Raw genomic sequence first — 25,024 nt, forward strand, 5'->3', positions numbered from 1 at the left:
GAACAGTTACAAACCCAGAGTGGCTGACTTGACAATGAGGGAAGCTCATTTTCACTACATAGATTTAAATTTTAAGAGCAAGTTTAGCTTTGGTCAAATGTCAGACTGTATGGTCACATATTAGCTAAATATTCCTGAAATAAATTTACTGAATGAACTGAACTTTTAGCACAAGAAATGAATAATAATAATTAAGCCGTTTCATTTTGTGTTTTAGAAGAATAGCAGGATCTTGTTTTATATCCTGTTTGAGCCTCATATTAACATTGTTTCCTGTTACTTGCATTATATTTTAGGGCTGCTAACGATTGCCTTTCAATAAACTATTTGCACTGTTAAATGTCAGAAAATAGTGAAACGTCCAGCAAAGTTGCCCACAGAAAAATGCACCGAATCCTCACAACTGAGAAGCCTAAACTAAGGAATAATTGGCATTTCTGCTTGATATTTTTCTGCCCACTGACTGATTGTTTGACAAATTGTTCAATCTGCCATATGTTACACTAGTATTAGTTATATTTCAGGTGTCATTGGGTCTGGGGAGAGTAACACTGTAAGTCAATGCACCATCTTGCTGTGGACATTAAATATGTCATTCTGCCCTAAATCATAGTTGGCCATTAATACCAGCCACCTTTCTGCGTTGCCTCTTCAGCACCGGAGCAATCCATTTGATTTGTCGTCAAGTAGACTTAAAACAGACACCAGTGAGGCGTAGCTATCGAGCCCTCTATTCACTGAAAGATGTACTCAGCTACCGAACTCTGGCTGCAACCGACAATTATTGTCTTTATTGATTCATCTGATATTGTTTTCTCCATAAGTGCTTGAATTGGACATGAAACGGTGAATGAATTGCTCCATATTGTGGTGGTCACACACAAGCAACCATTCTCCAAACGTCGTTTTAAAGAGAATGTTTCTGCACTCTGTCAAACTGAGTATTTAATGGCTGTAACTTCAACCAAGTCCAGTTGCCCTTCATTTTAACCTTCGTTGGATAATGGCTGTAAAATAACATCATTTTGTCACATTACGTTGTAGATTAAATGCAAATTACATGACACACACTGATCCTATAGTTAAAAAAATGAACAAATCTCCCTAATTTTATTGTTAATTTTATATCTCTGGAAATGTCTGTTTTGGTGATGTAAATGTTGTTTTGAACTTTGGCAGTTTGCTGCTTTCTTTTGTACCATTTAAGGTGTTTTATTGGACTTGGAACTATTTTATCTTTCAATTAAAACTAGAAAAATGGGGGTGTTCTAAAACTTTTGAGTGGTAGTAAATAATTTTTTATTATTGTCAACAAACCACATTAAATTACCAAAACCAACAATCCTAAAAAGTACAGTCTATACAGCCAAAGCCTGATCTTAAAAACAAAAACGGTTAAAAACGGGTAAATGAGCTACTCGGTTGCAGTGCAAAACATGTTCCTTCATTACCATGAACACACATTGTAGTTCATTTTGACTCATCCCACATACACCGTCCTGCTGCCCCAAATTCTCACTAGAGCACCAAATGTATATTAATCCGCGGCTGAAAATAGTCCCCAACAAATAAACTATTTACTACTCTTTGAGTAAAGTTATGTTTGTGACCTGTTTTTAAAGATTTAAGTCTTCAGAAGGAACCAATGACCAAAAGTATTGAGACATGGCCTTTTCAATTATATCAAAATGATTATCAGTTAAATTTTTAGGTCAATTAAGTGTTTTTAATGTATAAAATGTCGGAAAATAGTGAAAAAGAGTCCAAGGTGATGTTTTGAAATTGCTGCCTTTATCTGACCAATAGTCCAAACCCAAAAATAAATTAATTAAATGGAAAGAAAGTTTGACATCAAAATAGATGGTGATTAATGTATATATCTTAATTTTGCATGTGATTATTGAACTTTAATTTGGCTCATACTTGAAATAGGGAACTATTTCCCTGTTGACAACAATCCCAGTTATCAGTGATGAGACCTGCTGCATGTCAAGATTTATCTTAACAGCTAATTAGCATCCCAGAGAGACTTACTCTCACCTGGCCAGAGCTACTGCGTGATAACAAGTGTAGCTCATTTTCACTAACACCAATTGTGAGCTCAGCTAAATCAACACTGGTCTGTTGAGTCATTGGTATACACGTGAAATATTTTAACATCCCCAAAATCCTCTGTCTTTCTGGATGAGATAGAGAGAAAAAGTTGGATTATTTCTAATAAAATGCTATCTTCTTTCCCCCCCGTCAGGTCCGGGTCACCCAGGAGCTGAAACAGTCTCATGCAGAGCAAATGAGCAGATTACACATCAAACACCAGACAGAGTGTGACCTCCTGGAAGACCTGAGGTGAGCAGTCATTAGTCAAATTGTAGATGAGGTGGATGGCAGAGTTCTGGATTTGCCCATATATAAGATGAACCCCCTTTTTCCAACACCTGTTTTTGGAAAAGTTCTCTAAAGAAACAAAACACTTTCAGTTTTCTAGAGATGCTAACAAAACGTCTTCAAGTAAAACAGGATGTAACACTACTGCCATAAAAGTAGAACATAGATTTGTGTAGCTTGTCTGTCAGTCACATTCACACACTCTCCTGTCAGGCTGCAAGTGTTTTCTCTGGTAGTTAACCTTTTATTAGACTGTCCTCTTGAGCCCCTCACTGAGTGACTCAACCGCTAATTCTTGGTCAGTTTTTGCAGTAAAGATGTTGGGATATCAGGACTTTGAATAAACAAAAGAAGTGATGTGATAATTGAGTTATTACAATATACACATAGAGGTCAAAAAGTAACATAGATCAGAATCAAAATTACTTTTATTGGCCAGGTATGTGTACTCATGCTAGGGCTGCAACTAACAATATTTTCATTGTTGATTAATCTATCACTTATTTTCCAATTAAACAGATTAGTTGTTTGGCCTATAAAATGTCAGAAAATTGTTAAAAATGTCGATCGGTGTTTCTCAGAGCTCAAGAATGTCTCAAATGTCTTGTTTTGTCCACATCTCAAAGATATTCAGTTTACTTTACTGTTTTTTTTCTTCTTAAAATATCACTCAAATGGATTATCAAAATAGTTAGCAATAAATTTAAGGTTGACAACTAATAAACACATATGAAGAATTTGATTCTCAGTGTACATTCACAGAACCAGCATAAACAAACAGGTCAATAAGCTCAACAAAAAAACAGAAACTATTATGCACAGATAAAAATAAAACAACAGCGTGTAGACAGCAAGACACTAGTGCAATGAAGAGTGCAAAGAATGCTGGATGCTGTTTTGAGTGATGCTATTTATGTTTAAAAAAAGAAACTGAATTACAACAATGAAAAATAAATAGGGTCATGGGTCACAGGAGTATTACAGATTGCTACCTGAATCTGGCTATATCGTAGTAAATTTTGCTTTCACATCTGAAAAAAAGGGCTACTCAGATGTCCTGTGATTGTTTGATGGTTGTTTAACAAGAGTTTTCACCATTTAAAGAGCAGCCCTCTGCAACTTAAATCCCAAAAATAAAAGTGTATTAGTCTTTAAAATTCTAGGATCAGGCCGGGTAAACACTGGACACAGACAGTTTTAGCTCTGCGTTCAGATGCGTAGGCATTTTTAAGGTTGAACAGCCAAAGGTTGTGGTTGTGTTTTCAGCCTTTTAGTGTTGGGTTGAGTTGACAGCCTACTGACTCCCCACTTCCTGTCTGTGGTTGGTGGCGGAGCTCTGAACCTCCAAACAGCTGGATGTTAAGGTCAAAGAGAGCTGCCAGATGTTCTGACTGCCGTGAAACGTTCGCTGTGGGAGGCTCAGAGACATTCATCTGCCAGAAACAATGTAAAATACAACCTGTACAGAATTCGTTAGGGTCACTCCCCGATCACTGGCGAGAAATGATTCAGCAAACTGGAAATTGCATCTGCTTGTCAACAAAAGCTTTGTTTGGGAAAATGACAGGAAGTGAGTGGGGGGGGGGGCAGTGGAAGAGAGGGAACCTTTTGAAATGCAGAGAAGAGGAAGGGAACAGGCTAAAGGAAGAGAGGGAAGGTCCTAGGAAGTAAGCCAGATTTTTAGGGCTGGGGTGGAGCATATGGGGGTCAAGTCTCGACATGTTTAATGACTTAATGATGATTTTACTGCAGTCATGTTTTTTTCCCAGGGCACTGACCTCTCTTCTTTTCTTAGACTTTTGTATAAATTTTACTTTAGTTATCGTTAGCTTTGTTCCTGTTGTTGTAAATCCGCTGTGAAGCAGCACTATAAAAACAATATTTTCTGTATGTATGAGAATTGCCTTGGTCTGGTGTGACCTACACATGAAGCACCTTTTAATAGACTTCTAATAAACAATTTGAGTGTTTCTCTTTGATCTGCTGGATGTTAATTAGCGCAGACCAGCTTACAGACTAAACCAAACATCAGGACCACAACCACGTGTTTGTCAAAGGAAGCTGTGTTTTTAGCGGCGCAGAAACACACCACTATACCGATTTTTTTTTTTTTTTTTTTTTACCAATTTAAGTGTATAAAATTGGGGTCTTTAATATCTAAAGATGTGCATTACTGAGATTAAAAACTCTCACGGTGGTAATGACAGAGACCTGGTATTGATGCTTTTGACTGCCAGACTTGAAACATGAAACATTTTCAACCGATTCTTATTTCTGTCTGTCTCCTACAGCTGCCCCAGACTAAAGATTTTCTTAGTCGACAAGTAGTCGTTAGTTCAAGCGATTGACTAGTCATCACTAGTTTATGGATAAATAAATAATTTAAATATATAATTTGGGGGCATCAGAAAATGGTTTGAGTTCCAGGGCTGAGAATGAATGGTATGACTAGGGGAAGACGGTTCCAGGGGGTGGGAGCCACAACTGCAAAACCTTGGTCACCTTTGGTTTTGAGCCTAGGTCTCAGGACAACCACTGCTGGCCGGGTGTGTGTGTGTGTGTGTGTGTGTGTGTTTGTGTGTAATTCTGTGTTTTTTCTGTTTTTCTTCCTTTTGCGATGTGTTCATATCATGATGAGAATAGCATTTATCAGTCAGAAGTGTGTAATAATTCATAACACCATTTCTGATAATGGCTGTGAGTCTTTAAATCATCTCTCAAATACATAAAACCTTGAAAAATTGTCATTGGATATCATATCTCCAGGTCAGAGATTACTTTTATAAAGAAATTAAACAAGTGGAGAATAGTAGGGCTTAACAATTAATCATTAAGCCCTACTAGAACGCGATTAGCTAATTGTGAAGACGGCGATTAAAATGTGCGTTAATTAAACAGTGCATCTGACCCATTTTAAGCAGTCATGCAGCTACAAATTCACTCCACTGTCATCCTTGTGTGACAGATCTGCTCGCCAGCTCTATGTGAGCCTGTTCTGCTCTCTGCAGGCTAACGTTACATAACCACATGGAGCATTTCAGAATAAGAGCGTTTTGCCTGCCTGATTTTGCTGACTTATTCAGATTTTGCTTATTTATTCAGTTGTCCTTGATTTTTGTGCTTCTACTATGGTTAAGTAGGCTACACAGTTAAATTGTCCTTTTTTTTGTCTGTTCAACCGGTGTTTATTGTTGATGGATGTACTATCGGGAGTCTGCAACGGGTGTTTTATTTTGAAAATCAACCGGAGTCTCTATGCCGTTCTGTGTCTGACTTCCTGCCTGATTCATCTGCTCTGTGCTGCTTGACGTGGCTTCTGTCAAAAATGGACTGGAAGTTAATATTGAATTAACTTCATTAAAAAAAACAATAGCAAATCAAATCGTAATCGCAATATCTGGCAGGAAAATCGCAATTAGATTTTTTCCCCAAATCATTCAGCCCTAGAGTAAACCTAATTTCATCAACATGATTACAAAATCAAAGACTCTCCTGTCGCATTCACTCAGAGTACAAAACTCAAAATATGACCAAAGGAAATCAGGGAGAGTATCGGGCCTGAAGAAGATTTTTACCAGACTAAGACCACCAAACAGGGTCCTGGTGAGAATTCTCTTTTGAAGAACAAATGAATACAAAAAGGCTCTCAGGCACAGTACCATCGCTGGAGATGAGGAGATTTAAAAACATGGCTGATCATTTTCAGATTTTATCACAGTCACAGGAGATCGCTGGAGAGATAACGAAAATATGTGGAATAGAAGTTGCTCATTTGTTACATAATCCCAGATTTATTAATAGCACGGGATAAATATCTCTTTGAAATACTTTTGGCTTCTAGCAAGAAAAGCCGTCATGCAGAAAGGGCTACAGGGAAACCCACCTCAACCCAGGACAACTGGACAGAAATGATCACTTTAATCTATTGACTTCAGTTTTCTTAATTGATGACAGTGATAACATCAAGGATATCGGCTGTATAATAACTGTTTTGTATATATTTTTTGTTAGATATATTATTTACTGTGTCCTCCTTAATTGTGATTTTAAGATGCTATCATTCACATTAACTATTTTTCTCTTCTTTAGGACTTTTAGCCAAAAGAGGGCAGCTGTAGAGAGAGACTACGCCCAGGTAAGTAAATGTTAACGCTCTGACGTCTTTCTAACTGTGCAACTGATGCTTGTTTACATCATCCCTGCCCTGCCTTGTCATTTGTGTTGCTAAAAATGCAGTTTAGTTTTTTATGATACTGTCCTCCAAAGACACCATATGACAGTGGGGTTGAGGATGTGGCCCTAAGAAAGCTTTGTCCTCATGTGGCCAGATAGCTCATGAATGGTAACCAGCCACAGAAAAAAAACACCACAACTGAGAGAGAAACAACATCTACTAGTGATCCACTGGCTCGTTTCTTCCTCGCTGTGTTGTTTTTGCCCGCAACTTCCTGTTGACATCAATTTATTATCTGGAAATCCCTTCATGCCCTTTTGGCTCTGAGGTTTTTGCAGCCCTGTGAGGAATGTCCACCGCCTCTGTGAAGAGAGGGGGCACGTCTGTAGCTCTCCAACTAGCAACCTTACATCTTTGCCTTGTGCATCTGGTCCTGAGGGATGTTTCAAAAAGGTGGCTTGTTGGCCTGAGCTAAATGAGCCAAACAAATTTATTTCATGACTTTGAAACAGACCTGAGACATCAAGCATTAAGGCTGCAGATATCAATTATTATAGTAATCTAGTATTCTACAGATTAGTGCATTGAGTAATCGGATAAGAAATACTTTAGCTTGGAGAGTTGTTGTCTCTAGGGCTGAAACAATTCATCGATTAAATCAATTAACGTGATTATTATGCCGCCGTTTGCAAAGTGGAGGAAGTGAGAGAAAATAGCGAGGGACAAAGAAGAAAGTGTCCAAAGTATGGAATTATTTCAAGCTAAAGAAAACAACAACTCTGTAATGTTACCGTCCGTCCAACGTAAAATGAAATCTATGGTGCCTCGGCAACAGCACGGCGGCACCTGATCAGAAAGCAGCCGGTGTTCTGCCAGCGGACCACAGACATGGTAACCGTAACAGCAACTTTAGCATTTAACTGAAATCATGATTGATTGTTGAGTTGAAGGCTAGCCAAAGTAAACCGCAGACCTCAGCTGAAAATGTGCACACGTGCGTTTGTTGTTCTCCTTTTTGGGCCGTGAGTTGTAACCTTTTAACTCACCTGCAGCTCTCTCTGTAGCTCAGATGTTTCCTGCTACCTGCGTGTGCTAATCCATCCTTTCACCCAGATTCTTTGTCTTTATAATTCCTATCTTTATAATAACAAACAACGCCGCTGCCAGGCAAAAGTACTTCTTAAATGACGCATCGATGAATTGTTGAAAAAATCTATTGAAGCTTCAAATACTAAAATCATCGTTAGCTGCTGCCCTAGTTGTCTCTGAATTGTTTCAGCCTTAATTTATAGTGAAGAAAACAGACATGTATAGACAAAAGTTGGATCTTTGTGACCACAGTTCAACACATACTGTAAAGAAAATAAAATGTGGAGAATATATTATTCAAAGCAAAAGATCCATTTTGGCAGCATGCTGTAGATTAACTCGGATCAGTTGAACTCCAGTTTGTTGCAGCTCTGTTTGTAATCATAACATCCTGTTTATAGATGATGATGTATGAGATGCAACATACCATTAAAGAACTTTGAAGTATCAAATAGGACCGCAGACAGGTAATTTATTTTATAGCAAGAAAAAAAGAGACTTTTTAAGAGGAAAAAAAAGTTGGAGGATGTTCCTTGGTTCTTTGGTTTGTACAAGCGACATAACAGCTCTCATCTGGTGAAAATACTGTTAAAATACCTCGCTGTTAATTTAAGTGACATTTAAAGAGAGAACAAATGGTGAAAATGTTGCTTACTCTGAGGCTAAAGCCAGGGATCAAACTTATTTATTAGCTTTATTTTATTGAAACACCCCCCCCAATAAATTCTGGTTGTCATTTGATGTTCAGTTTTGGGTGGTGGGGGTGTAACGATGCCTATTAATCAGCTAAACGATCAACAACTGGGATCTCAGGCAAAGATTTCTGGCATGTCAGAAATTTTGGTTGGCTGTGTTACAATTTGAGCAGTTGGCTGCTGTCCCAAGATCAGTAATAAACTGTAGTCAGCTTGTTTGGACATTTTTGGAGTAATATTTTGCATGTTGTGATTAAAAGTTCTGACTGAGACTGTGCTGAGAGATAAAACTGAACTTCGTTGCTGAGCAGAAACCATATTGTCAGCCAACTGCGGCAAGAGTTTTCTTTTTTCTTGTTACTTTCAGTTTATGATAGAATTGCAAAGAAGTCATGTTGCCTTTCTTTCCCTTTTCAACATTATTGAGGAGGATTGTGTAAATAAACTTTATTGGATTCTATGAGAAGAACCGACTGGGAATTTTGTGCTTGAGTTCTGTGTGAGTTTCACTCTGTGGCCACTCAATTGATCCGTACAGTGTGATATCATACATTATTAAATATAAATGCACAGTTGTAGCTCAGATTTTAAGATGACACGATAATTAAGTCTTTGCTATGCCACACCCTGAATACGCAGCTGTCTAATCACAGCGCAGTATATATTTGACATTTTCATGGCAGTGACCAGTATGAGGGAGTGTGAGACAATAACACCAAATTTAACACACCTGCTCCCTATTCACGCCTGAGACCTTATAACACTAACGAGTCACATGACACTGGGGAGGGAAAATGGCTAATTGGGCCAGTTTGGACATTTTCACTGAATTTTACACAAACTGCAAATTAATAATTGTTCATATTGCAGCAGTAAAGAAGAAATGTCGAGGAGGAACTTATGAGAAAGCAATCTGGTAAATTGACAGCAACACTGCTTAGAGCTAGAGTAGGTGATTTATTTCAGAAGCATTTTTTGTTGTTTGTTGAAATTCTCTTTACATCTCAACAGCAATCAGTAAATCTATTGTGTAATAAGCACAGCTAACAGTCGCTTTACACCAATTTTATAAACGTTTGTTGATACGCAGTCATTTCACAAGCTTTGTATTTGATAGATACACGCAGAACAGCAGAAGAAGGATGAATACCCAAGAAATTTTGGCATGAGTGAGGGAGAATCTGATGGGGGAGAGATAACGGTGGCCATGAGTCCGCAAGTTTGTTGAGTTAAACTTTGATTTTAACTTTTGTTAAAGCCTATTAAATGTTCTTCTTCTAGAATAGGCCTAATAGAATTATAGATGTGTTCATTATGTTGCTGTTTGTTGTAGCCCACAGTTTACTGATTCATTTTAAAATGTAGGCAATTAGACTATATTGTGAAATTATTAAACCCCATAACTGCCACGCTGCTGTTGTCATCACTCAGTTTAAAGTGCTCCCACACAGCTGAAGTCTTCATTTTGTTTTCCCTTTGATGTGAACTGGAACATTACGTTCACTGATATGAGAGGTGCTCAGGTGTGCAAAAAACCCTGAATATTCAAATCCCAAAATTGAAAATCGAATTAGACTATACCTACCCAGTCCTAGTCTGGTGGTGAAGTTTCCATGGTTTAACCTGGTTTAACTGGTTATCTCGCTCTATGAAACATCCATGACCTTTTTTAAATCTAAATGGACTTGGGTTAAAAATACATCTTAAATTGAATACTTCAATGTACCTACATAGATTGCAAATTATTTGTTCTCCAGTCTAGAGGAGCTAAAAGGTGAAATGATGTGTATCTGGCTCCTGCAGTTGAAAATCTCTTACACCTGTTTGTACATTATTTATGTTGCTTGGCTGGGTCCATGTTATCGTGTCACCTCGCATAAAAGATTTACGTTGTCTCAGAACAAGGACAATGAAGCAGAAGTGCTACACTAAACCTCAGAGTAGACTTTGACGTTTTTTATTTTTTCATACCTTCCTGACATTATACAGGGGTATAAATGGTATATGTAAAAAAGCAGGAAGCGTGGCTCTCTTCTGCATCAATGCATGCTAGTTGTTTGGGCGGAAATATTAGAGAGAGAGTGGTAGGGCATCTACACACTGTACAATGCCAGAAACACTAATGAAGGCAATGAAGGGGACAAAGAAATACGGGAAATCAGGGACCCTGGGAATTAAGTAGTAAATGTACAGTGTAGATTATGGTTTGTCAGCGAATCAAAGCTACAACTAAAGCTCCTGTTAGTGAGTTGTTTACCTGCTGATGTAAAAGTGAAGAGGGTTGTCGCGTTGAAGTCAGGTATTTTCACTTGGCCCAGCCCACCTACGTTGAGGGTGCACACTACAATACATCACCTCAATACAGCATCGCTGTATAATTTAATTTAATAGAAAAAGGAGCTTCTGTATTTTTGACGGCATTAAAAGGCATACTTTCGGGATTTCTAAATATCCTGGCATAACGTAAAACCTTTATACCTCAGAGTACTGTAAAAACTGTAATTTCAGTGATCCAGCAAAATAATGTTTCTTAATTATTATTATAGTTGAAACAGAGCAGCAACACGAGCAAAAATGTGTTTTTATGGCCATTTCCCCCAATTTTCCTACATTTTATAGACGAAACAATTTTTGAGTTAATGGAGAAAATAATTGTCAGATTGATTAATTCTGTATGAAGGAAATGTCTTCATTGTGTGCTTCAGTTTAAAATGTGTTCTGTGTGTCAGAGTTGCGATGCCTGTTAGTTGTGTGATCAATTAGACACCCACTGTCAATAGATGAATCAAAGTGGGTCAGAGTGTCTCTGGAACACTTCGTTCCCACTCTCCTCTTCTTCTCTTTTTTTTTTTTTTTTTTTTTTTTTTCAAATCTCTTCTCTTTAGGTGCCTTTTTCTGGGTCTCTTACACCTGCAAGCTGCTTTAGCCATTAGCCGATTGCTATTCAAATCACACAGTGTGATAAAATGTCCTCCTCTGTGTGGCTCTTCCTCTGCCGTCCTAGCATCCCTCCTCCTCCTCCCCTTCCCTTGTTCCCATCACACTGTTCAGGCGTGTCTACTAGGCTAGCTCAGTTGGCGTTTCTCTCTCAATCTGAATCCTACAATGGCCGGGTTTGTAGCGCCTTTGAAATTTTGGCACCAAGACCATTGAGTTCAGAGCCATGGCCTGGCCTGCATCGGGACCGCATAACGGGGCTTGCCTTTTCACAGTGGACAGAGGAAGGATAGATGGGCACATTTCCTTGATGGCACTTGTTGGGGCCCTAAAGCACAACTCACTTAAGTGAGTTTATCTTTCTAACAACCATTTGAAGTGGAAAGCCAGCTTGTATCTGGAAGAACAAGCAATATAAATCCTTTTCCCCCACATATTTAATTTGCCTTGACACTGTGATCAACTCAAAGCACTCTGACCTGAATTGAATTTTATATTCCTATTGAGTTTATAACTTGTATGTGTCATTTCTCTTTTTAACTTATGTAAGCTAGTTTTATTTAGCATTTCTTGTCCTCTAATTTGCATCATCAGTGCTCTTGTGTATGTACACTATAAAGTCTATTTTAGAACCGTTATATAGTGTTATATAAACAAAATGTTAGTATTGTAGTTTATTCTGAACTCATGCTGTGGATTCTGTGAGTGTCATTTTGGAGGGATTTTTTTTTATTAAACACCATTTTGAAATTGGAGTAACACCTAAAAGTCCTGTCATGAATTGTAGGATCAGCATGATATAACAAAGTTGATAAAACAAGCCTTTATTGATCCCCAGATGGGAACTTCGGTTGTTGCTGCAGCATAAGGATAGCAATAAGTACCGATAAATAGAAAATATAAAATAATAGCTGTATCAGTGTTTCCCATACGTTCAGTTATTTGTGGCAGCCGGCCACAATATCAACGCTGACCGCCACTTATTGATTTTCCGTTTCTTCTACTATTTAAAATCGTATTTGATTGCAGAGCGCCGTAGAGCATTCGCTGAACATCCTCTTGCTCGTCCCTCTCTGTTTCTCGCTCACCCGTCCCTCTTTTTCGTTTTTCTCTCGTTGTTCTGGGCAATTGAAGTTAATATGACTGACTTAGACAAATCAACTACTTTGTGCTTCAACACTGTTTCCTTGCTGAGAGACAGCAGAGGCATAGTAGGAAATTATAATAAGAAATGACTACATTTATACACTAACTGTTCAGGTTATCAGTACAATAGAGAATGCGTTTATCTTAACGTGGTTATTGTTTAATCTGTTTACAGTCAGTAATCAGTGACTCAAAGGTACTGATTTTATTTGATATTTTTACCGACTACCGACTTTTGGTCCTTTAGTGTAGGTCAAACTCCAATCATACTGGTTCCTACAATTCCCACACATAGTGTATTATCCTCCTTCCTCCCTGTCTGGTGAATGTCTTCCACGCTCCCAGATTGTCACCCAGGCTTTACTCATGTCAGTAACTTTATTGTTTTCTTCAGGCCAGTTTAAACCAAATAACTGTGGTAATGATTTTGTTTGTTCAAACTAACTTTTAATGTACCAGTTTTGGCCTATACATAGATATAAAATAATTTTATACCCAGTAAAAAAACAGCAAAGGTCAATTAAGCCAAAAAGCTTTTTTTAAGTCTTTTATGGGTCTTTTATGGGTCTAAATTCAAGCTCTCTTTCCATCAGTTTATACTTGTTACAGCAGAAGTACATCTACATACCATACACTCAGAAACACCAGAGATATCCTACTGACTTTTTTTCATGTTTACTCAATCGTCTGCTATTTTGGTTCTTCAAAGGTTAACCTCACTGTTGGCCGAGGTAAAGGAACCTAATATATCTCCAGAGGTGAACGTGGTCTAAATAAATTACATTTTTCTTCCAGAAATGAGCCCACGTCAGCATAAAAAATCCAAAAGTGAGCCAAGCTTTAAACTATGGTTAACAGGTGAATGAGTCCATGAATCTTTTCACAAAGTAACTGACTGTAACCAGAAATTACTTTTTAATGAATGTGGATTTTTAGTGTGGTGTGTCTCTCATTGGTGCAGTGATTGATAAATGAATCTTATACATACAATAACAAGACTGAAGAAAAGTTGATATTTTACTGACTTTACTCTTTATGCGCTTCGGTCTACATGCTGTGGCTGTCTGGTGGTTTATGGGACAAGGGTGGCAGGGGGCACAGTCTTCCGAGCATGTCTTGTTTGAGGATGAGACACCGGAAACATGTTTAGGTGTCAAAGTTGAAAGGTCATCCTTGCTTTTGTCTCTCACTTTTTCTCTCCCAGGCCCTCCAGAAGTTGGCAAATCAGTATCTAAAGAGGGAATGGCCCGAGAGTCTGACCGAAGAACAAGCAGACCACAGGTAACAGCTTTCTCCTAAGGGAGCATTGTTTGAATTTGCATTATTTAGTAGTTGTGTTTTTCCTCTACTGGTACATGTTTTTGATAATTTATATATTTTTGGAAATACATAAACTAGCTTTACTTATTGGAGTATGTGTTTCATAGCTTCAAAATGGCTGCACAGTTTTGGCCAAAATGAGAATCGCCCCTTTTTTTTCCATCGAGAATTGTGATCAGGAATTTTGTCTACAATTCTTAGAGATGAATAAATATGAGAAATATTTTATAATAAATAATTTTGATTGATCCTGTTTGATCCTCAAGGACCCTCTGTCTGTACACGCTCAGACTGTTAATGATGTCAGTCCCAGGATTAAAAAAAACTGCATATCTGTGTTTTTTTTTTTTTACATTTATCTACCTCTCGCTGTCTCTCATTAGCTTGAAATATTTTCAGAGTAACCCGAACTGATTTTTTTATTTGCTGTGAATAGTTCAATTTGAGATGTATGATCAGATTTCTGAAGCCGTGTAATATGAGAGTTCATCACAGACCAGTAACACAACTAATCAGTCACATCTGTGAGGTTTATGCTGAAACAGACCGCAACTACGAGTTCACAACAACCTCATAATAAATAAATAAAATGGGCTAGAAAGCAAGTAAGACAACAAAGATTTACTCAAAGTAACATTTACTCAGGTTTTGCTCAGATAAAACCATGTCATTGACCTTTCTGACTTCAAAGGGGTCAAGGGTCAAAATGAAGAATATGAAAAGTTCACTGAAGCGTCCTAACAATAAATAACAGGGGCAACTATTCAGCAAAGTCTTTACAGCCTCTTCCGCTGTTGAGAATGAGACACAACCTAACTGATGCTCACATGTCAATTGGATCTCCATAAGGATGCCTTCCACCCTAAACATGGACTTTTCACCCTCCTCCCAACCGACAGGCGTTACAGGAGCCTAATCTTTTGCACCAGCAGGCTCAGGAAGAGCTGTGACCCTGCTGAACTCCACACCTTCCATCAAATATCACCTTTGCACCCATACAGCACTGCTCACAGTACATTAACATACATGTTACTTGCACTTTTAATATTTTTGCACACACTACACTATTTAATAATGTTACTGTACATATAACCAACTGTGTATATATAACCTGTGAATACGTTGTTACACTTACACAATGTGTAGATACTGTTCATGCTGTACGCTGTACATATAATTTGCACTTTTCATTCTGTAACCCTGCCACTTCTTATACACTTTTAACAAACTCACAGATAGTATATAATATCCACCCATTATAACTCCACTGTACATATTGTAAGATAGGGTAGAGTGGGGTAAGCTAAATGTCTATTTGCTGACACATAAAATAATATTTTATAGGGTTTTTTTGTATCTTGGAGATGGCCATGCTTAGGGTAACATAATATAAAGTAAAATAAATACCTACAGTTGAGAAAGTAATTAGAATTTAATCAAATGTAAATTAGGAGAAAGGCATCTTTCCCAGCTAGTGGGGTAAGATGCCCCCCCCCCCCCCCCCCCCCCCCCCAAACCCATGTGGTAAGATGCCCCCCCCTGAGCTTAATGTCTATTTTCTGAAACATTAAAGAACATCTTATTGATTTGTATCTTTAAGAAGCCAATGCTTTGGGTAACTTATTATAAAATAAAATAAAATAAATAGCTACAGTTGACAAATTAATTTGTCAGACTTTTAAATAGTGATGATATATGATCAAATAATTAAAAATATTGTGATGAAACAGAGGAAATTTTTAGTTCAGTGAGACTAGCGGCAGCCAGAAGAAATGTTGAGAAATGTTTACCCCATGTTACCCTATAGCAAAACTGCACTTCTGGTTAGATGCTAACTGCATTTCATTAGATCTGCATGATGACAAAGGTTTGCTGTTTCAAGCTTCTGGAATATAAGGATTTTTTGTTTTTGTTTGTCAAACATGACAGTGAATGGAATATCTTTGGGTTTTTGGACTGTTGGATGTATAAAACAAGACATCTGAAGGCGTCACCTTGGTCTGTCAGAATGGCATTTTTCTGACAAAAATAATGGATTAATCGGGAAAATAATTAGCAGATTAAAAATGAGTCCTTCCGGTGCACAGCTTGTCATGTGTAGTTTTGGTGCAGTGACAAATGGGCCAATGGAAACATGCCAGAGTCATTGTCACATAAAAATGAGATCGCGTAAATGCCTGAACGGAGATTGTGATCTTAATTCAATTAATCATGCAGCTCCAAAGTGATCATTTGGGTACGAGAAACTAAAGTACTAAAAACATTATTCTTATATTTTTTTAAATGTTTTGTTCAGGAACATGTATTGTGTATGGAGGGCCTATCTGGAGGGCACGGTCCAGGTCACCCAGTCTAGAATCAGCGCCTGTGAAAACTACAAAGTCCAGGTTGCCGATCCAGCCAAGACGTTCAGGCTGCAGAAGGAACAGCAGCTGAGGAAGGTAATACTGGTCAATCTTACAACTCTGCTGAGGTTTCAGTCACTTTTCAGTCATTTTTTTTATTCCCACAATCGTTTTCACAGCTTAAAATTTTTTAATCGGGATTAATCTCATGATGTTCTTGTGATTAATCACACTGTTATGCGCAAAATTGAATAATGAATTCACTTTAACAAAACTCTTTAAACAAATAATGTGGTTTTTAACAGCAGTATTCCCTTTAGACAGTAACAATAAAATATTTCTTGCAAATCTCAACTTAAACATTTAATGTAGTCAAATATTAAACCAAAGCTATTTGCCACTGCCAGTGCATTACCTTTTATCTAGCTTGGTAAAACAAGTTACCATCAGAGTCCAGTTTTCTTGGGGGGGTTTTCTGAACAGGTATCAGCAGAAACATTTTTCTTTTATCTGGGAGCAGCATGAACAGTCTATGTTCAGAAGCAAGTTTCACTGTTAGAGTGAGGTGAAGTGGTCGAGCACAAGGTGCAGCGACAAGCTGGTGCGTTCCCCTGAAACTGTCGTGGTTGTGCTCGCCTCACGCACACACCCGCCAGCTGCCGAAATTTAATTGTCTTGAACTCTTTGTTCGCGACGCACAGCACAAATCATTGGAAGAGAGAATGATCCTCACTGTTTGTGAGTTTCCAGAATCTAATACTGTTTACTAAATTGGACATCAACAACTAAAACGAGATGTAGGCCTACAGGTAGCCTATAATTTTAACTTAAGTTAATAGGCTACAACAGAGAGCCTGCCGTTTACTCGTGGAGCGCTGTCTTACTTCTCCCACACGCTGCATCCAGCATAGTCTGCCGAAACCTCCCTCCGCTGCTTGTTTGGGTGGGTGGTTTGCAGGATCATCAACATCCTACCCGTCCTGTGAACCTTGGATTGACTGTATGTGTATTCAGAGCCAGTGAACAATGGACTTTCAAAATAATAATAATTAAAAAAATAATGCGTTAACGTGCGATAAAATAATTGTCGGCGTTAATTAATTAACGCATTAACGTGCCCAGCCCTAGTTTAGAAACATGATACACGGATTACAATGTACAGTGGGGGAAATAAGTATTTGACCCCTTGCTGATTTTGCAGGTTTGCCCACTTACAAAGAATGCAACGATCTATAATTTTAATCATATGTACATTCTAACAGTGAAAGACAGAATCCCAAAGAAAATTCCAGAAAATCACATCATATGAATTTATTAAAATTGATAACCATCTGATGAGGAAAAACAAGTATTTGACCCCCTGGACAAACAGCATGTTAATATTTTGTAGAAAAGCCATTATTGGCCAGCACAGATGTCAAACGGTTTTTATAGTTGGTGACAAGGTTTGTGCACATTTCGGCAGGGATGTTGGCCCACTCCTCCCTGCAGACAGCCTCCAAATCATTCAGGTTCCGAGGTTGTCGCCTGGCAACTCAAATTTTAAGCTCCCTCCAAAGATTTTCAATTGGATTCAGGTCTGGAGACTGGCTAGGCCACTCCAGAACCTTGATGTGCTGCTTCTTCAGCCACTCTTTTGTTGCTTTGGCGGTGTGCTTAGGGTCGTTGTTGTGCTGAAACACCCATCCTCGACCCATCTTCAGCTCTCTCACTGAGGGAAGGAGATGTTGGTCCAGAATTCCACGATACATGGCCCCGTCCATCCTCCCCTCAATACGATTTGTCCCGTCCCCTTGGCTGAAAAGCACCCCCAAAGCATGATGTTGTTGTTGATGGTGTTCTTTGGGTTGTACTCTGTGTTCTTTGCCCTCCAAACACGACGAGTTGAGTTGAGGCCAAAAAGTTCTATTTTGGTCTCATCTGACCACATCACCTTCTTTCAGGCCTCTTCTGAGTCGTCCAGGTGGTGAATGGCGAACTTCATGCGGGCCTGTACATGTTTCTTCTTGAGCAGGGGGACCTTGCGTGCGCTGCAGGATTTCAATCCATGACGGCGTAGTGTTACCAACCGTTTCTTTTGTAACTGTGGTCCCAGCTGCCTTCAGTTGATTCATCAGTTCCCCCCTTGTGGTTTTGGGATGATTCCTCACCGTTCACATGATCAGGGACACCCCACGAGGCGAGATCTTGTGTGGAGGCCCAGACCGAGGGAGGTTGGCGGTGGTGTGGTGCTTCTTCCATTTCCTGATAACTGCACCGACAGTTGATCTTTTCTCTCCAAGTTGCTTTCCGATTCTCTTGTAGCCCATCCCAGCCTTGTGCAGATCAACAATCTTGTCCCTGATGTCCGTAGAAAGCTCTTTGGTCTTGCCCATGGTGGTGATGTTGGATGCTGGTTGTTTGGGTGTTGACAGGTGTCTTTTATACAGGTAACGAGGTGAGGCAGGTGTATTTGATGTAGATAATTGGTTGGGATTGGGGCTGTGTCTTGAAGAAAGACTAACTGGCTTGTAGGAGCCAGAATACATGCTGTTTGGTAGGGGGTCAAATACTTGTTTTTCCTCATCAGATGGTTATCAATTTTTATAAATTCATATGATGTGATTTTCTGGAATTTTCTTTGGGATTCTGTCTTTCACTGTTAGAATGTACATATGATTAAAATTGTAGATTGTTGCATTCTTTGTAAGTGGGCAAACCTGCAAAATCAGCAAGGGGTCAAATACTTTTTTCCCCCACTGTATATAACTAACATTGTAGATGAGTTCAAATATTTTAACTTTATGTTTTTTAATTTTTACGTTTATACCCTCCATTTACACTTAATTACCTCATGCATCTTGGGTGGATCATAATAACTATCCAATATCCTTAAAGCTAAGTCTAACTGCATCCAAGAAACATTGGGGGGAAAAAAATCTAATTGTGATTTTTCTGCCAGATATTGCGATTACGATTTGATTTGCAATTTTTGCAGAGAGCGTAACGGGACGGGCTCACAGAGCTGTTATCCATAGATGAAGAACACAAAATGACAAATTAACAACGTGTAGGCTAAACGCTCCGCTGCTGAAACACTTCAGTGTGAGTTGACGCCGGACAAAACCAGCCACAGCCTGTGTCTGTTCACCTGGCGCCATTATCCAACATTTTCCTCTAATTTCGTTTCTTGTTGTAAAATGTACACGCCCTGTTCCCACTCTGATTGGTGAGTAGGGCAGGAGGCGCATGTCACACAAGGATGACAATGGAATGAATTTGTAACTGCGTGACTGTTTAAAACGTCAGATGCGCTGTATAATTAACCTACATTTTAATCGCTGTCTTCCCAAATCGAAATTTCAATGTGAAAACGAATAATCGTTCAGCCCTATTAGAGATAGATTGAAATCTGACAGTGAGACGCATTCTAGCCAGACGTTGCAAAGGTGTAAAGAAATCTTTCTCTCTAATACTCATACATACACTTACTTCTCCCAAGAACCTTAATAGTCTGTGGAACTAGTTTCTGCAGAATTTGATATTAAAATTACACTAAAACCATCTCTCTTTCACTGAATGATCTGTGAGGACGAGAGAGCATTGATTTGTATGGTTGAGAGAGATAAGATAACCTGCTAAAGTTATTATTTTTTAAGCTGTTATTAAACAGTGTTATGTGCATTATCACTACCCTCTGAACTGGAGTATGATCTACCCTGATTTGCATGCAGCCCGGGATTAACTTTGCAGCAGAACTAATAATTTAGATGCTCAGCCACACTGTGTTCAGTAAAGCCCAACTCACAATATGGTTGTTCTCATTTACATATTTTTCTGTTTCTGTTGTCAGATAATTAAACAAGTATAAAGTTTTTATCACAGCTCATAAATTAGTTGTTAACTTGCTGGGCTGCGGTGCTGATCGTGACGTCATCATCATACACAGAAATACAAATTGACAGATATTCTGTGTGAAGAGATGGATCAAAGGAGGGAACAAAAATTTATAAATGCCACACAGTCCCGGACCCTCACTGGGAATATCTGTCACTGTTTGCAAAACAAGAATGATTATTCATACATTTTACCAGCCTGATGTGGATGTATGCTACTCTGTATTCTTATTTACACTAGTAAGGTGGGTAGAACAGTATTTAAGACCAGTACAGCCACAATTTATGTTACCACATCTTATTGAGATGCAACAGAGCTGGAACACGATGCAACGTTGTGTAATACTCACCACTGGGAGCCATAATGATAATCATTAAGAGCAGCAGCAGGCATATTCACGTGTTCTCTGTCCTCTGATCAGTGTCACCACAATCATTTCCACTGGGAACTTTATGTAAACAGCCAGTGTTATACTGATAAACAGTGCAATAAATAAAAGTCACAGCTGTTGCTCCTATCATTAATGACATCCATCAGCCCAGTATCTGTCCCACACTGATTTGGAGCACTGAACTAGTCTGGAGGTTTAACCTGTTTCCTGATCATCAGGCCCAAGTCCGCCTTGACTATTTGCTGAAATGGAACCACTGCTGCTCTGTGGTTTCTGCTGGCCATGTTCCTGCAGCCTACAATGCTGCTCTTGTGTGCAGTATACCTTTTTAGGAGATGCCATTATAGCTCCTGTATCCCACACAACATTTTGTCATTACTCACCCACGTGTTCGGTAGATATGGCTGAGAGGAATTTGCATAATTTTCCAGTGGTGCATTGTGGTAATAATTTGCATAAATGTAAAGTTCTCTCTTGTTTTGTGTGTCTCCAACTTGCCATCCTCAGTGTATTGATCAGCTGACAGTGGTTCAAGCTGAGCTGCAGGAGTCGGTGAAGGAGCTGACCAAGAGCAGGAAGAAGTACCAGGATGCTGAGACGATGGCACAGGCTGTCCGAGAGAAGGCAGAGCTGGACGCCAAGTATGGACCAAATTTCTTAACTATCTTTGATTGATTATGGTGTTGTTATTCATGGGTTTACAAGCACATGGTTTAAGTGGAAAATGTTTTGTCTGCTGCTGCCTGTTAAACACCACAATTTGAAAAATGTATACTGTATGTAGAAATATTACCAGAATACTAATTACTTAATGACATTGATGCCTAGAATTGGCCTGTAAAACAGTCGCTCGAAGTGCCTAAGAGCAAATACATTATACCTACAACTATACCTGAATTGATGTCAATTGAAAACTATTTTGGTGATTGATTCATTGTTTCAGTAACTTTTCAAGGCAAAAAGCCAAACATTTGATGGTTCTAGCTTCTCATGTATGAGGATTTTCCTATTCAAACATTATAGTAAACTAAATATTATTCAGCTTACAATAAAAATCACCTCAAAGAATACATTTTCACAAACAGACCAGACGATTATCGTAAAACTTCAATTTAAAGCCCAGTTAAGTGACTAAGTCACTTTGACTGCCCAGGTGTGGCTACACGTTTTGATAAATAAACGTAGGTCTCAATTAAAAGCCAGTTTTCATAGAAGTTGTTTGGATGAATTGAACTTCTTCAAACCCACCGGGTCATCCACTTGAGCTAGTTTGAGCTGCTTAGGCCCCATTCACAGCACTGCGTTGTCGTTATAAAACGGAGAACTTTTTCTACGTTTGCACCTCCCATCCAGACCTAAAACGGAGAAGTTTGAGAACACTGCCGACACCGTTTATCGTTTTGAAACTTGAAAACGGAGGACTTTAGAAACAATGATGCAGACGCTTACACTCGGCTCTCTGATTGGGTCTTATAAGTCATGCAAAGCAGACACACGGCGCTACTGACAGAGTTTTTGACTTGGTATTTTTATCTAAATATTTTGTACCGTGCAAATAACACTAATCTGCCTGTACTTGTACCGTGCATGTCGCCATTTACTTTGCGAGGACTCCCAGTCTGTTTTCCGCTGCCACACTCCAATGTTACAGTAACAGTCCCAGCTCATTATTGGTCCATGCAAAAAAAATAATCTGGTCTGATTCTTCGTCAGTATTACTTTATTCTTTTGCTAAATGTTCTGCTATAGACCATCAGCTTCATGTTTACACCGCCACGCAAATGCCCAGTGTACGTGAACAGCCGCTAGATGTGTGTTTTTGTTTTTAATGTGTGTAAATGTAGACTGAGATCAACTCTAAAACGCTGGTGTGGATGGAGATCGTATTAGTTTTAATTCTGTGTTTTTAAACTAAAACGTACTAGTGCGGATTGGGCTTTAGATCGTTTTGTCAATACAGGACTGCTAAGCATCATTAGATCAGTTAGATTCTCCTCCATGAACCCCAAAGTATAATTCATTCAGATTGACCGGTATGATGTATGAGTGACTCCCTACCTTTCAATAAATCCATGTTTATATAGTCTCAATATGTGTCAATTCCTCAATTATTTACATTCCTTTATCTAGTAAGTGTCACCGACCAAACAATCAAAATGGTGTTTCGCAATTGACTTTCATCCTTTTTAAGTTAGGCAACCGGTATTTGGAGACGGCTCTCTGTCTTTCACTCTCTCTCTTCAATTATCTGGTTCACTTTTTTAAAATTACATCTAGTCCTCACTCATTGAAAAGTCCAGAATCTATAAATATGCAAATGTTTTTCATTTCAAAAGTTTATCTGTTGCACACAAGACATCTCCTACTTCACTGAAAAGATCTTTCTTAGTGTATGTGCACCGGAAGATTTTAGTTTCCACATGTCACTTGTGTAAGTTGCATACTGGACCATGATTGGTTTCCCAAAAAGTTGTAAAGTCACAAATCTTGCTCTGACGTACACGTCTTGAACTCATATTTAAGGTGAGCATAAAGAAACATTCCTGCTTTAGCAGATGAATGTGAAAACAGACTTCTAATGTCAAACTCTGCAAGTTCATTAAGTGAAGTAAATATAAGAAAAACACATTTAGGAGGGGGTCTAATCAATAAAGAAAATAGTCGTTAGTTGCATCCCAGTAAACGGCTAATATTCATGCTTGAGGGAGCCGAACACTTTGTCCTGGCACAACATCAACAGCTGGCACCTGGACTCACCACATTGCAGACATATTTCTGCCCATTAGGAAAGTTTATTATAGAGCTTAGGAGGCACAGCTCTGTGAAGTTTTGCTGTCTGAAAGACTTAGCAACTGATTGGCTTTCATTCTAATACTACAAATACTACTTAAACAAAAATATAAGAAATATTAAAAATAAACGCTGTTGATATGTTCTCTCCTAAAGTCATGAAGTCAAACAGTGTCTCTTGTCTTTTGTTCAGGTCTAAGCTAAGTCTCTTCCAGTCCAGATCGAGTCTTCAGAGGGCAAGCGTAAAGGTATGAGATCTTTACATCCTAAACACTGCACTACAGTTTGTGATATTTTTGTGCTGCAGTCAACCGCATGAACTTTTGCATTCCAGCTGAAAGCCAAGAGGAGCGAATGCAACTCCAAAGCCACACATGCCAGAAATGACTACCTTCTCACTCTAGCAGCCGCTAATGCTCACCAGCACCGATACTATGATACAGACCTCATGGATTGCATCAAGGTGAGGACGTACCCTCTGAATGGGTGTTTGGATGGTTGGAGACAGAGATTTACTGTGAACTTGTTCTGTTTGTTTGGTTCTGCAGGTCTTAGATGGCAAAATCTACGAGCAGGTAAAAGATTACCTGGTCTCACTATGTCAGACTGAGCTAGAGAGTTACCAGGCTGTCCACAACACCTTCAACCATCTCTTGAACAGCTCAAATGGGGTAAGTCTAGACCACCAGTATTACACTTTTTTACCCCCCATAGGGAGGTCCTGATCAGTTTGTTTGACTCCAGTGCTAATCCGAGTCCTTTAACATTGGCATTCTGCTGTTATAGAGTCCAATCTGATACTTTAATTTGTGTAAATGACACACCTGCACATCAAGCGACAACCTAAGTTCAACCAAGTTAGAACTTAATTCTTCTTCAAAGAAATGATAATTGCAAACATAAATGTATACATAGCAGCAAAATATAGTGGGAGGGGCTGCAGAGGGAGAATGCCAACGGGACAACAATGTCAGCTAAAAATGAGATGCTGCCACAAGGTACAAGGTTGTTTATTAGTCATACAGCACAAGGCTGCATAATGAAACAAAATTTGTAGTTCCTTTGTGCTACACACACAAAATATAATTAAGTTTAGGCTTTTATTAAAATATGGTAACAAATAAAATAATACTTATTTATATACATATATTTTGTCCTGACCGGAGCAGAATTAAGTCCAAGCTGAGCCAGCATTGCTCCTATCCCGGCTCTCTTTCCTCTCCTCTGAGTGATCACTGCACCCGCCGTGGCGCCTGGTCCGGTTGTTTTGGCCTGGTGGATTGTGGTTCGCTGCTCTTTAATCCAAAAACCCTGTCTTCATCTTCCAATGACTGTATTTATGTCAGAGGTAACACATGTTTTGGCAATAAAGGTGGACAAAACAGATACCTGCTGAAAGTTTAAACACTGCTGTTTGCTAATAAGAGAGAGTAGAAATATAAGATTCAATAACAGATTTGTTACTGTTATTTATTAAAGCTAAATTATGCCCGATATGATTCTTAGGATGGGTTTGGCACATCTCTAGTCCATCAATATCACTCCGTGTCTTTGTGAATGTGGGAAGAGCTGAACTCTACTGCCTCAACAGCTGCTAATTAATTTGATGGTTTGAGTTACCTCGGCGCTCCTCGGTTACATAGTCATGAGCCGTCATTGGTCTCTTAATTCTAGTTTGTTCAGGTCATCTTGCCTCTCTGGAAGTGGAGCTGCATTTTGTTTCTGCTCAGGCCAGAATATGAACAGATCATTAAAGAGGGAAGCAAAACAGCCATTTTCAGCAGAGCTCAGATTTCAGCCCATATGCTTCCAGTGTCCACACAAACAGGTCTTATGTGTGCTTTGTGTAATAGGAAATTTCAATTTAACTAGATTT

The 25,024-nt window shown here is 38.9% G+C and overlaps 1 protein-coding gene and 1 long non-coding RNA gene across 2 annotated transcripts in view; both read left to right on the forward strand.

Moving 5' to 3' along the window:
- The window catches only part of LOC119895263 (F-BAR and double SH3 domains protein 2-like), a 41,419-nt gene that overhangs the window by 1,578 nt on the left and 14,817 nt on the right, over positions 1-25,024 (forward strand). The window contains exons 2-9 of the mRNA XM_038708246.1: positions 2,249-2,346; positions 6,475-6,520; positions 13,631-13,707; positions 16,043-16,187; positions 20,866-20,999; positions 23,342-23,396; positions 23,483-23,611; positions 23,697-23,819. Of these exons, the coding sequence (XP_038564174.1) occupies positions 2,249-2,346; positions 6,475-6,520; positions 13,631-13,707; positions 16,043-16,187; positions 20,866-20,999; positions 23,342-23,396; positions 23,483-23,611; positions 23,697-23,819 (807 nt within the window). The remainder of the gene's footprint in view (positions 1-2,248; positions 2,347-6,474; positions 6,521-13,630; positions 13,708-16,042; positions 16,188-20,865; positions 21,000-23,341; positions 23,397-23,482; positions 23,612-23,696; positions 23,820-25,024) is intronic.
- LOC119895264 lies at positions 8,175-9,752 on the forward strand. The gene is made up of 2 exons (XR_005443051.1): positions 8,175-9,259; positions 9,461-9,752. It is a non-coding gene; the product is annotated as an uncharacterized LOC119895264 (long non-coding RNA).

This window comes from Micropterus salmoides, unplaced genomic scaffold (assembly GCF_014851395.1).
Source record: "Micropterus salmoides isolate LMB-PRFRI ecotype aquatic unplaced genomic scaffold, ASM1485139v1 Ms_hic_scaffold_9, whole genome shotgun sequence".
In the NCBI taxonomy this organism is placed as follows: Eukaryota; Metazoa; Chordata; class Actinopteri; order Centrarchiformes; family Centrarchidae; genus Micropterus; species Micropterus salmoides.